At 34.5% G+C, this 15,092-nt stretch overlaps 1 protein-coding gene across 7 annotated transcripts in view; it reads left to right on the plus strand.

Annotated features, from left to right (window-relative positions):
- The window catches only part of LOC106878324 (calcium-activated potassium channel slowpoke), a 333,443-nt gene that overhangs the window by 170,807 nt on the left and 147,544 nt on the right, over positions 1-15,092 (plus strand). For all 7 annotated transcript variants that reach the window (XM_052978540.1, XM_052978541.1, XM_052978542.1 and 4 more), the window contains exons 8-10: positions 1,193-1,303; positions 4,868-4,973; positions 13,687-13,839. In XM_052978540.1, the coding sequence (XP_052834500.1) occupies positions 1,193-1,303; positions 4,868-4,973; positions 13,687-13,839 (370 nt within the window). The remainder of the gene's footprint in view (positions 1-1,192; positions 1,304-4,867; positions 4,974-13,686; positions 13,840-15,092) is intronic.

The following is a 15,092-nucleotide window of genomic DNA, read 5'->3' on the forward strand; positions in this document are numbered from 1 at the left end:
ATATATATATTCATATATATATTCATAAAATAAGGATGAAAATCATGTTAATGATTATTATCAGGTAGTCAGCATGGAATAAAAATTATAAGCAATTCAGATATTAGATTAATAATTATACACACACACACACACACATGATTTTTTTCGTCTAAATTGTAAAATAGTTATAGAACTTCCATTGCTCAGGCTGGATTGTAGTGTTCAGTAAATACTTGTGAGCAACAAAATTAGAGTATGTTCAAATGCATTTAGTATTACTATATGCAAGATAAACCATAGAACACATAACATGAGGGGATAAGGTTGGTGCACCAAGTGTATTCAAGAATCAGTGTAACAAAAACAATTGTAATTACTGTAAAAGACAGTCTATGAATCAATGATTGTGATTGAAGACTGAAGAGCTACTCTCAGATAATCAGAAAAACATGTTTTTTTTATTTTTTATACTTTTTTTTCTACTATTAGCCAACAAAAAATTTTCTTTGTGGTTGCTCAACTTGCTTGAAATAACAGCTAAAATCTCCCTCAAATCACACCTTACCAACTCAAAAGAAATAGGAGAGATACTTTTGACAGTGTAGACACTAATGTACAAAAAGTGGGATGGTCACAACTGGAATGCCTCTAATCATGGATTTGTGCAATCAACATTGACCCAGAGCTAAGCAACAACAACAGCAGTTTTTCTTGAATGTACACCTGAGTGAGTGCCACATTTTTAGGTTCTTAGTGGTGGCTTCAAAGAACTGTATAAGGAAAAGGTGTTTGGATGAAATAGAGCATTACTATTGTTACTTAGTAAAAAATATATATTACTAACAGTGCCAGAACAGACACTAGTGTCACAATTAACCAGTTAACTTGTTAAAAATATGTATTCATGTTAAGAGATAATATCTATGTCCACTTAAATGTGGTTGTTCTATTAGAACTTGGCATTTTGGTGCAAAATGCACTCTTGTGTCCATCACTGACAAGACCAAGTAAGGTCAAAATCATGTGATCATGGCACTGAAGGTAGCTGGAATTCATCTCCCCACTAACAATTATATTGCATTTTGCACCAAAAAGCCAATGTGTGAGTTTTTCTCATTGTTACTTAGTATCCCTGTTATTTCTATTTTTTATTTTGCTTACAGTTTCATTTCTCTTCACATTTTCATTTTTCTTATTTATTTTTCTACAGACATATTGTAGTGTGTGGCCATATTACATATGACTCGGTCTCAAACTTCTTAAAAGATTTCTTACACAAAGACAGAGAAGACGTGGATGTAGAGATTATATTTATTGATACGTAAGTAACTTAATTTCCTCTTTATATATCTGTATGTATGTTTGTGTATATCTAATGTAAACATTAGAGATACTCAATGTATGTGTTTGTAATTGATTTATTGTATACTCAATGTGTATATTTTTGTTTGTTTGAATATAGCAAAAATGACCAGGTGGTTAAGGTATGGAACAACCAAATCATAAATCATAAGTCTTGCTTCCATACAAATTTAACCTTTTGCACTTGCATTTACATACATGCTTGAATAAACCAAAATAATAATATGAAACCAATTATTAATTTTTTACACTAAATATAAACAAATGGAAGTCACCTAATTAGGCTGAACAAAGCTAATGACACCAACTCGAAAATATACATCATCATCATTTTACATTCATTCTTCATGGCAGCATGAGTAGGACAGTTTGATAGGATTCAGCACCAAATTTTGCTCCAATGCCTCATTTTTTTTCTCTAGCAGCAGAAATCTTAGCAAAATGAGACATTGGAACAACATATAGTTTTCTGACCCACTGAATCCTGTCAAGCCATACTATCCATGCCAGCATGGAAAACAAATGTAAAATGATGATGATAAGGGAGTATGATGATTGATTAATTGATGTATGTATCTATCTATCTATGTGGGGGCGCAATGGCCCGGTGGTTAGGGCAGCGGACTCGCGGTCATTGGATCGCGGTTTCGATTCCCAGACATGGCGTTGTGAGTGTTTATTGAGCGAAAACACCTAAAGCTCCACGAGGCTCCAGCAGGGGATGGTGGTGAACCCTGCTGTACTCTTCCACCACAACTTTTTCTCACTCTTACTTCCTGTTTCTATTGTTCCTGTAATTCAAAGGGTCAGCCTTGTCACACTGTGTCACGCTGAATATCCTCGAGAACTACGTTAAGGGTACACGTGTCTGTGGAGTGCTCAGCCAGTTGCACGTTAATTTCACTAGCAGGCTGTTTCTGTTGATCGGATCAACTGGAACCCTCAACGTCGTAAGCGATGGAGTGCCAACAACAACAACAACTATCTATCTATATAAATATGTGTGTATTGTTAGTGGCAGCTGTCTGTCTTAGGTCAAAGTTAACTGTTCTGTTCAGAAATCAGCTCCAACAGGTTGTGTGGTAAGTCTTCCACTATAGCCTCCAGTCAACCAAAGCTTTGTGAGTGGATTTGGTTAACAGAAACTGAAAGAAGCTCATCATGTATGTATGTATATATATATATATATATATATCACTGTGTCTTTGGTTGTCCCCCACCACTGCTTCACAGTTGTTGGTTTGTTTATATCCCTATAATTTAGTGACTCAGCAAAGGAGACCAATATAATAAGTACCTGGCTTAAAAAAAAGTACTGGGGGTTAATTGGTTCAGTTAATTCTTTGAAGTAGTGCCCCAGCATGGCCAAACCTGATGACTGAAACAAGTAAAAGATAATAGATAATAATTACTTTATGTTAATGAAACGTTCATAAGATGGTGTAACTAAATATCTTTATAAACAAACTCCAAGTTTTTCATCTTAGACATATGCTATGTGTAACACTCAAAACCGAATTTAATGACAAAGGATACAATTAAAATACATGAAAGGAAATACACATAGAGTTCTAACTACTAGTTATTTGTCATGCAATTTACAGTTTAAATTACTCTGGATACATACACACATATATGTATATATCAATGTGGGTGTACACACACATATACATACATTAATTAACATTAATTTTATTTTGTCTTAATGATAAGTCTTGATATCGATTTCTTGATTAATCTAAATATATATTTTTCTAAATATTGATTTCCTAATTAATAGGACATTGTGTTTAATGTGCAAAGTTTTAAAAGTTGTTATGTTCATGTATTTTTTAAAAATATTAACAATAAAAATAAAATGATAAACAATAGTTTGAACCAAGATTTGACATTGGGTTATCTAAGCAGTTTTGAATTTGCTTCTTTTCAGTATCACTCACTAAATTTTTCTTTTACCATTATCTGTAGTTCAAACTTCACCTATTCTATAGTAGATTACTGTGCTGCCCTGTTGAAATTAGATTCTGCAATCTTTTTCATAACTTAGTAACTTATATTAAAAAGGATAACCAACTCTAAAATCAATGTATCTGGGTTTTTCTTTTTTGTGCTAATTTTCTAGAGACTTATAAACAGCTTGCTTATGCAAGTGTTGCCAGACACCAGTAGGTTTCAGGGGTCATCAGGAGAGAATGGACACTGTTTCAAGGCCTTCAACAGGATTTTACAGTACACTGGCTGCTTCTTAGATGTGAGGCCCCACCTTCTGAATTGATCGGCTAGTATTCAACCATCAACATTCAAGTCCCTCATGTCAGGATCATAAGCTCCATTCAAATTGTGAAGTTATGCAGAGGAGAGCCATTGTTCATAAACTTTACTGACCCTCTCAGACATGTTAGCCAGTGTGGTTGAGGTTCAGTTGGAATATACGCCTTTTGAAGAGAGATGTAAACAGAGAGGGAGTTTCAGGGAGATGCAGTTCTGTGGATAAAAGAATAATGTATAACAAAAGGTTTGGGGCAAAGCAAAAGAAGAATGACGAAGGGAAGGGAGATGTGTTTTAGCTGGAGTTGTGCTGGAGCTTTACATGAGTTTCTAGTTTAGAGAGAGAGAGAGAGAGAGAGAAAGATGTTATTGTAGCCTCAGTGCAAAGGACAGAAAGACAAACCTTGTGCATATTAGAGGTAGTAGTTGTAATAAGCCAGATGACCTTTTCTATATGTGAGGCAGTTGCATGTTATCTTCAGTAATTTATCATCATCATCATCATTTAACATCCGTTTTCCATGCTGGCATGAATTGAACAGTTTGACTGGGGACTAGCAAGCCAGGAGGCCACATCAGGCTCCAATCTGATCTGGCAATGTTTCTACAGCTGGATGCCTTTCCTAACGCCAACAACTCCAAGAGTGTAGTGGGTGCTTTTTATGTGCCACCAGCACAGGAGCCAGTTAGGTGGCACTGGCATCAGCCATGTTCGGATGGTGCTTTTTACATGTCACTGGCACAGAAACCAGTCGGGGCAGGGGAGCTGGCATCAACCATGTTTGGATGGTGCTTTTTATGTGCCACCAGCACAGGGAGCAAGTCAGGCGGCTCTGAGAACAACCTCAATATTTAAGTTTGGAGAACGATTCCATCCACACTATCATTGAGAAGTGGATATTACACCAGTTTTAATATAGAATCATTAACTAAGAGACAAATAAACCTTGAGTAGAGAGAGCATGTCAATATTGAGGTTACGAATGATGAGGAAAGGACTTTGACAAATTAATTGATTGACTGCCCAAACAATTAATCAAGCAATTGTTTAGTTAATTGGTTAAATCTTAATCAATTGGCTAATAAGAAAAAAAAGGGAAATGGAACCAGTGCATGTGTTTATTATTGGCATAAAGACCCTCCAAAGATACAAGATATTAAACCACTTTTAAAAAATTATTATTATTCAGTTTATTTTATTTTTTCATGTGATTATGTTACAGAAAACTTGTATTTCATTATTTTCATTTTCCAGGCAACTCCCTGATTTAGAACTTGAAGGGTTGCTTAAGAGGCATTTTACACAAGTAGAATTTTTCCAAGGCACGGTTATGGATGCCAATGATTTAGAAAGAGTAAAGGTAAGTAATATAAGAAACCAGACAAATTTCAGTATTATTAGTTTGCATGTAGATAACTTTAATATTTAGATTGAACATTGTTGTCAACTTTTGCATTGTTTAGGTTTACTGATGTGTTATCATATTTCACTAATGAAATGTTATGTCTGAACTGGCGAAGTTGTGCTACCTTACAAATGCGTGTGTGTGTGTTTTATTATATATCTGCATATATATATATATATATATATATATATATATATATATATATATACAATTAATAAGAGGAATGACCACTAAAGTGGATTCCTATACGCTAGAGATAGACGTCAAATCGCCTTACCACAAAGAGTGTGTTCTCAAGAAAAGATTTTCTACCCTCATTATATAATATATATATATATATACATATCATCATCACCATCATCACCATCATCACCCTTTAACATCCGTCTTCCATACTGGCATGGTTTGGATGATTTGACCAGAGCTGACAAGCTGGAGAGCAGCAACAGGTTCCAATCTGATTTGGCTTGGTTTTTATGACTGTATGCCCTTCCTAATGCCAACCACTTTACAGTATGTGCTGGTTGATTTTAACATGACACCAGCACAGGCACTTTTGCCTGTTAAATATTTTCTCACTGTTAAGCAGAGGTTATAGACTATCACTGTAAATCACAACCTGAAGCCCATCTATTAATTGCTTCTACACCATTATTTTTTGATAATCACAACACATTAGTGATAATGAATGTCATTGTATTTTCCTATTAAAAAAAATAAGAAAACAAATATTTGTTATTCTCAATTGATATAAATGGCTTAGTAGTTTTTAACCTTCAGTAACTATTGGTATTTGTTTTGGAAAATAATTGAAATCTTTTTTTAAAAAATCAATATAAGTTATAGGTTCTTGTAAATCTTTACTTAAATAATTCGAAATGGACATTTTTCGTTAAAGAAAATTTCTGTCAAAAATATATATCTGCAGAGCAAAATAATGAATAATGATAGTAATTTATTTGTCTACAACTTCTCTTCATCGAGACTTAGATGTCAACTCAGATTCATTTATGTACATATTTATTCCATGAGCTTACTGATTCACAGATAAGTTTTAGAGGAATACCAAAACAAAATGTATAAAATACTTTAACAGAGTTAAACCATTTAGTTTAACATTTGTTTCTTATTCTAGCATAGCTTAGACAGGAGGAAAACAAGGCAGGATATTTATGGCCACTCGCCTTTCCTGTCACAAACCTTCAAGTAAGGGATTTTTTTTTATTCCAGAGACATTTGTAAGTGCATAGCTAGTGAATGATTTGTTGATCAGAAATGTCAACAAACATCACAAGAGTTACCAAACTTCTAGATGTGTCAGGGAACTACATCTTGCTTGTTCTGTTTTCATTTCTGCTTGGTTTCTATAGTTGGGTGCTTTTCCTATTATTAACTTTTACGGAGTATATAGGATGTATTTTATCATAGTACCAGCAATAGTGTACCCAGTTAGTTAAAAGAATCTTCATCATTCAATGTTGTTTCTATTCATTCAGGACAATGTAACTGATAGAGTGAGTAGAAGAGAGGGTGACTGCACAAGATGAACTAAAATGTGTGGAAGAAAGGAGAGAAAATATGGGGGAAAAAGTGATTGGGGTGATAGTACGGGAAAAGAGGAAAAGATAGAAGACACTTCTAGGTGGAGTAATGGAAGAGGGATAATAATTACAGGGTATAATGAGAGAGAAATAATAAATATCAGAGGGTGATGGCTGTGAGAAAGAGACACTAATGGTAGCTATCTGTCTGCTGGTAAAAGAGTGTAATATATGTCAGTTGCAAAAACCTTTGAGGAGAGGGAGTGATGGCCAGCAATACAGGATTTTTAATAGATACTTTGTAGAGAGAGAGGCACAGAGATTATGGGAGGGGTTGGGTTAAGTATGGACAATCTAAAGTTATTTCTCATTCCATGGCAGCATTATACAGTGCATAGGAGAGAGGACAAATGATAGAAAGACAAGAGAGAGAGAGAGAGAGAGTGTGTGTGTGTGTGTATGTAATACACACACATAAAATGGGTATATGAAAGCTTTGTTCTGAATATATTTGTAAGAGGAGTGAAGTGGGGAAAGATATAAAGATAAAATGTAAAATTGAAACTGTTGCAATTGAACAAAATGAAATAAAATGATGTGTTGAAAAGATACAGAAAATGAGAAGGAAAGATGATGTTTGTTGATGAAACATTGCAAAAGAAGATTTAAAGAGAAACAATTTAGAGGAGGATGGTAATCTTATCGATGATGATGACAATCATTTGGAAATGCGAGGAATATGTAAATGCACTGTGCATAATGCGGACAAGGGATGAAGGGGAAATAGGGATCTGTGGTACTTTTTAATTCTATGGGGATGGTTGTTGTGGTGATGATTGATGTAGTGACTGTTATTGTTGTTGTAAATGTTTCACCTTGTGTCAACACTGATTAAGCAAACCTAGGCTCAAAGGTAGTACAGTATGATCAGAGTGGGAGATACAGCTGGTGTTTCTAGCAGGTTAAATAACTATGTAGAGGCTTGCTTATTGATTCATGGTGATTATTGTAAATGGGGGTGCTAGTGTTGCTGATGCTGGTGGTGTTGGTTGCTGCTGTTCTGCATTTTTTCTTGTTACTTTATACTTATTTAACGAAGTTTCATTCTATTTGAAACTGATAGGCTTGGAATCTATTAGAAACAGGAATTGCAGAGAAATTCTATCTTATGTATGAAATTATGTTTGATGAAATAATGTAGTGAGATAGAAGTTTGGATGAGAAATGTACAGTACCATAGATGCAGCTCTTGGTTGACACAGTAATACAATGAGACTGAAATAGTTCAAGACATTGCTTCATCTTCTTCTGGCAAAGAGTTTGTTTGAATAACTAAACGAATCTTGTAGCTATTGAATATCTTATTGCTGCCTCCTGTTCACAGATAGGACAATGGAATTAGTTTTCTCTTTTTCATTTTCTATCTTTATTGCTTCTTATTTCTCATCTTCTTTATTTATTATTTTGCTTCTTTCTTTCCTTTTTTCTTCCTTCTTTTTTCCTTTCGGCAATCTTTTCTTATTCTTTCTCTTTTTTTTTGTTTTCTTAACTTTTTCTCTTGCCATTCTTTGTCTCATCTATAGGATCATTTACTCCAACAACTTAGTGTTTCTTATTTTATCACTTACATGGTACCTAAGTTGCCATTTCTAATATTACCATATTAAAACTACACAAAAAGTATTCACAAACATTGGTTTAGAAAAATTATATAAGACTATATGGATGTAATTCAATCCGCTCTGGAACATATGTGCATACAAAGAACGGCTAACACAAGAAAAACAAGGCTAATGATGGAAAATTTCCATAACTCACTTGAATATTAATACTCTCCTTTTCTCTCTATATTTCCAATGTCTAGAATGTTGACCTTGCAATAAAACACAAACCTTGATCCTTCATAATATCAGGTTAGATGTCATCTCTTCTAATCCTCTGTTGTAAAGGTCATAAAGTTTTCATTTCTTTCTATTGCCATTAGTATCAGTTCTTTGCTAAAGAAATGGACAACAATTAATTTGAAATACATCTGGCATCCTGTTGTAGCCCTTTTTTTTTTTCCTGTAAAATATTCATAATTAATCTTTTATCTTTCATTTACTTGTTTCAATCGTCAGACTGTGGCCATGCTGGGACACCACCTTGAAGGATTTTAGTTGAATGAATCAACTCCAGTACTTTTTGTTTTTGTTTTTTCCATTAAAGTCTGGTACTTATTCTATCAGTTTCATTTGCCGAACTGCTAAATTATGTGCACTGAAACACACCAATGCTGGTTGTAAAGTGGTGTCAGAGGACAAACACAGACTCAAAGACACACACACACACACTCACACACACAACACACGCATATATATATCCAATGGCTGCCTCACTCAACTGTTAACTGGATTTCTTTTTTACCAGAACAACACAACAGCATTATCTGGAAAAAAAATTAAACGCAGCTACAAACTAAAAAAGAAATTGTCTTCCTTAATTAATACCTACTTTATTGACTCGACAAATTAATGAAGTATGTTGGGTTTTATCTTAGGTGTTCAACAAACATTTAAAGTGCTTGTCTATTTCCATCTTATAATAATAATTATGTTAAAACACTGGTAATTTCAATAGTTATGGTACCTGTTGGCACTCTTTTCTGCCTTTCTTTGATGTTTCTTATAAAAGATATTATCTGGAGAAGCCTTCAAGCATCAACCATACCTTAAGCTGTTATTTGTAGCTGGAAACTGTTCATAATTAGTAGAAAGTTATTGAGATAAAAGAAAAATGTGTTCTATCACGTGCTACGAAAAATATATATGTAAAGTGTGTGTGTGTGTGTGTGTGTGCTCTATCTTAGAATATTTGCTAATGGTAGAAAGAAACAATCTTACCTTTTTGATTAGTTCTGTGGAATGTAAGTAATTCTTATTCTTTCTATTTAGTTTGCTTTCTGTTTTTTTGTTTGTTTTTTTTCCTCTATAAATCATTGTAAGAAAATTTTGGTAAACATAAATAAGAAATGAAAAAAAAAAAGAAAAGAAAAAGAAGATATTAAACAGCATTCTTGATTCTTACCAATTTTCCTGAGATATCTATGTCACCTATCCAGCTTCCTATAAATTAATCATTCCTGAGAGCAGGGGAGCCAAAGTGGTGTGGGAATGAACTACTGACATTTCCAAATTACAGCCTAAGTTTAATTAACACCTACATACCTGGTATCTATAACAATGTTGCATTTTTTCCTCTTGTTTTCCAGTGCATGTCAAACCCTCTGAGTCTGTTTTTCTTTTATTCATTTCTTTCATTTGATCCTTTACTAATCATTCTTCAACAGTTTGCTTTTTTTACAACTTTTTTGTTTTTACCCTTTATTTGTTTTCTCTTTCCCAAATCACCCATTTCCTTATTTGAAAAATGCTTCCAGAAATGTTATATGCCTGTTTTACATAACACTTGTGTTAGCGAAAGCTGCTGTTCTGGCAAATATTCCAGTATAACCAAAAACCTCAAGTATTCAAAACAGTTAAAGAAAATAACATTAGCTTTGATTTAAAATCAATATCATCATCATTATTTCTATTCTACTGTTCTTCCCTGCTTCCACTTTTTTTATATAGCCAGTCATTTCTTACTCTCCCCTACCTTCCACTATTCTCTACAGTCACCCCTCAATCCTACCCATTCACTACAGTTGTCACCTACTCTTCCCTATCTTTTCATCATTTCCCACCATTCCATGCTGCTATGGGTTGGCTATGTTTGCATATCACCAACATTCTCATCTGTAATGTTCAATATCACAAGATCTCATTGTACAACCTCTTTCTACATATTTATCTGTTACATGTCCCTTCCAGTACCACCATTGGCCACTTTTTAACTTATCATTGTCCATTTGCATCATATGTCCATACCATTACAGTAATTTCTTCTACTCACATTAGCTAATGCCTTTAATATCTAGCTATTTTGTTAATCCATGTTCTATTCCTAATGCAATTAACTACCATACACCCAGCTGAACATGTTTACCTTAATTCTCTTCATCTTTTACATACATTCAGCATTCACTGCCATGTTTCATTCACTACTTTCTCATTACCGAATGAGGTAAAACTAGTTGACAAGAGAACCTCTAGTTTCTTACTCCAGCTACTATATTACCACAAATATATTTATATATTTTACATGACAAGCTGGCAGAATCATTAGCATGCCAGGTAAAGTACTCAGTGGAATTTCATCCTTCTTTACATTTCTTAGTTCAAATTCTGTCGGGGTTGACTTTGCCTTTCATCCCTTCGGGGTTGATAAAACAAGTATCACTTGAGCACTGGGATCGATGTAATTAACTTACCCCCTCCCCTAAAATTGCTGTCCTTGTGCCTAAATTTGAAACCAATATACTTATGTATTTTAACACGTCTCTAGCCTAACGCTTCACTTATTAGCTTTTCACTGAACAGACATTTTCTGAAAGAACACTCTTCACATTATTTGAAGGGCATAAAAACACACTTAGAAGCAGCTGTAGTAGAAAGTAGTTAAAACAAACTTGATATTACATGGCTGGCATGATATTGTTTTTTTTTTTTTTTGTTAGAATATCTTTACCACCATCAGCATCATTGCCATTATTATCATCACCACCAATTCCACTGCCACTAATCTAATATCTTTTTTGTTGTTTTGCTCCAAGTCAGCTCTGTTCAAGATCTATGATCAAATGTGTTACAGTCTTTGTTTTTCTGTCATTTTTTTTCTTTTTTTTTCCAAAATACAATTTATCTGGGACTACATTACACTTTTTTTTAAGATGATAGTGTTCTTTGGGGAATATTTGCTTTCTATTTCGAGCAGAATAAATTATCACATAGTGGGTCCCTCATTTAATCAACTAATATATATGTTCCTGTGTTGGTAGAAGACTTCAAATTGATATTGTATTGCATTTAAAAGTAAAAGTAAATTAATCCTCCATCTTTTTCAGCATTAAATATTCCAGGTGTTCAATCAACTAAACAGCTTACTCATTACTCTTACTCTTTTACTTGTTTCAGTCATTTGACTGCGGCCATGCTGGAGCACTGCCTTTAGTCAAGCAAATCGACCCCAGGACTTATTCTTTGGAAGCCTAGTACTTATTCTATCGGTCTCTTTTGCCGAACTGCTAATTTACGGGGACGTAAACACACCAGCATTGGTTGTCACGCGATGTTGGGGGGGACAAACACGACACACAAACATATACACACACATACATATACATATACATATATATATACGACAGGCTTCTTTCAGTTTCCGTCTACCAAATCCACTTACAAGGCTTTGGTCGGCCCGAGGCTATAGTAGAAGACACTTGCCCAAGGTGCCACGCAGTGGGACTGAACCCAGAACCATGTGGTTGGTAAGCAAGCTACTTACCACACAGCCACTCCCACGTCTATAATTATAATTATAATTTTTTTGTCTTTCTAATTTTGTTTCTAATTTTGGCACAAGGACAGCAGTTTTGAGGGGGAAACGCAAGCTGAGTACATCAACTCCAGTACTTCACTGGTATTTATTTTATTGATCCCCAAAAGGATGAAAGGCAAATATCAACCTCAGTGGAATTTGAACTCAGAACATAATGAATCATACTGCAATGCATTTCTTCCATGCTAACAATTCTGCCAGCTCACTGCCTTATTACATTATACCACATTAATTATATGGTATTATTATAATGTAAATAATTAAGTATTCCATAAGTGCATGTATCCTTAAAGAAATCTTCATACAGGATCAACATACTGTAGTGCATGACTAGGTTGGCCCTTTGAATTACAAATACAATCCATCTGATTGGCTTCTGCTGTTTCTATCTACCCAATTTCTTTCACAAGGCTTGGGTGGATCCAAGATTATTGTAAAAGACACTTACCCAAAATTGATCCTCAGGATTGCAAAGCAAGCTTCTTAACCAATCACTTGTACCTATAGTCATTTGGAATCTATTAACAAACTATGTTGCATTTATCTGAATACATACACTTGCACTCTATTATTCTCACCTTCTTGACAAATTATTCCTATAAATTTTTTTATATATACATACAAGGTGAGGTAACAAGTGGTTGTGTACATCAACAAACTATTGGTACGAAATTAATATTCCGCTTTCTTACAAACACACACACATACACACACACACACACACACACACACACACACACACACACACACACACACACACACACACTTTTACACTTCTATTACACATTTCCATTACAAGTTTTCTTTTTGAGTGTTTGTTGTATGAAAAATGCATAAAAACATACACACATGCATGCATTTGTATATGTAATTAATAAAACAATCATGTGCCTCTATCACATTTTCTTTTCCTTTCTCTCTCCCCCATATCCATCCATCCATCCATCCATCCATCCAAAGTAGCTAAAAAAATGTTTTTGTCATCTACTTAGAAATATAAGCTCATGCATTATAATCGTCCATGAAATCACTATTTTTCTCTTTTATGCTCTGTTCTTCATTTCTGTTCTCTCTCAGACCACCCAAATATGATTCCTAACTTCACTACAACATAAGATATCAATTTTTAATTCATTATTCTACTTTACACACACTTTCTTTTTCCCTACCTCTCTTGGACAATACCCTAAAATGTCACCACATTGTCATTGTTCATATTTAGCCCACAGACCCATCTTCAGTAAAAACATTTTAGCCATACCCATCTCATGTATTTTTTAAATTTTTACCTGATGTAAAATATCTTGGACTATGGAAGATTTTAAGACTATACAAATGATTTGAGGAAAATTGGTTGAAATTTATTTGGTTAGTCAACCACGAGGAGGTACCCTGTTGGTTTGTCACAAAGGTAAAACTGCAGGGGTTTCAATTATAAATAACTGGTCGGTAATTTAGCATATAAATTATTCCTCACAGTGAGTAGTAAAAGAGTATAGTGCTAAAGTTTGTAAGAAACCACTTATTAGTAATTCTGTTCTTTGTCTTTCAGTGACAAACAGACAAATAATAGTGTTAAAGTGTCATTGTGTTTTTACTGTTAACAAATTAATTACATTTTTACTCATCAATGTTCTTGGTTTCTATTTCAGATTCAGCAGGCAGATGCATGTTTGGTGCTAGCAAATAAATACTGTGATGATCCTGACCAAGAAGATGCTGCAAACATCATGAGAGTAATCTCAATCAAGAATTATCATTCGGAGATTAAAGTTATTGTCCAGCTGTTGCAGTATCACAACAAGGTAATCCATCTTCCAATCAAGCATATCAATCATCATTACTGTTGTCATCTTCGTCATCGTTGTCATCATCATCATCATTTTATATCATTCTCTACTGGGATGGGTTGGATAGGTTGTCATGGTCTAAATTAGTTGTTGGTCAAGTATAATTATGGCTTTGCTTTGGGCCTCAACTTCTGTTGAAGCTATAGGGGTTTGGTCATGACATACATTTCTTGAGGAATTTGAAACTTAGCAGGGCCCATCCCTCACCAACCAATTTCTTCCAGAAAGTGAGACAGGTACACAAAAAGAAAAAGGACTGATACTTATCAACCCTGAAAAGATGAATGACAAAGTTGGCTACAGTAGTATTTGAACTCATAGCACAGAGAGTTAGAACGAATCCTGCTAGGCAATCTATCCAACATTCTGTTGACTCTGCCAGTTTATTTTTGTTTTCTAAGTGCAACATCTTAATCACTCAGGTACCCACCAGCCTCTGATGAGTGTCTTTAATCTATATTTCTGACTTTGAGAAACAAAAGCTCAGTAAGTTTTCACAGGTGTTAAATTTGGAACCATGAAACTTTGTTTGACTAAAATGATTGGTCCCTCTTTTGTTTCAACCCTTGTTGCATCGATGTAACATCACCAATCTTAGTCTTTCCTGTCGTTATTGCCACAGGAAGTGCTCTGATGGACTTTCTCTCGTAATTCCAGATGACCTTGTGCCATCTTGCCTGGCTCAAAATTTACACCACCTTCATTCACATGTTACTGTACTTCCACAAATAAGGAAGTTTTTCTACTGTTGTCGCTTTTTCCTCAAACTTCTTAGCTTTGGAACTCTCATCCATCTCATTGTTTTCCTCCTTCTTCTGATATGAACTCTTTCAAATCTAAAGTAAATTTATTACTTTTGTCTTAATTTCACCTTCTTTAACAGTCCCTTACACTAAGTGGCTACTCTGTTTGAGACTTTCTGGAAAAAAAAAGAAAAGAATTTCTATTGAAATTGACATTTCCAAATGTTTATCTCTGGGTCAATGTGCACCTATAAGAAAGAGTTAGAGTTAGTACTGCTAAGTTCATGGGATGTAAGATTGCCAGTCACAGTATCCATGAGGCCAACGTCACATCATCAGATTACAATACATAAACAAAGGCACTGTTTTTTTTTTTTCAAGTGGTGTCAATACAAAGAAAAGGCACTGTGGCACTTCAAGACAAATAACTCTCTCTCTCTCTCTCTCTCTCTCTCTCTCTCTCTC

This window comes from Octopus bimaculoides, chromosome 2 (genome assembly GCF_001194135.2).
Source record: "Octopus bimaculoides isolate UCB-OBI-ISO-001 chromosome 2, ASM119413v2, whole genome shotgun sequence".
NCBI lineage: Eukaryota > Metazoa > Mollusca > Cephalopoda > Octopoda > Octopodidae > Octopus > Octopus bimaculoides.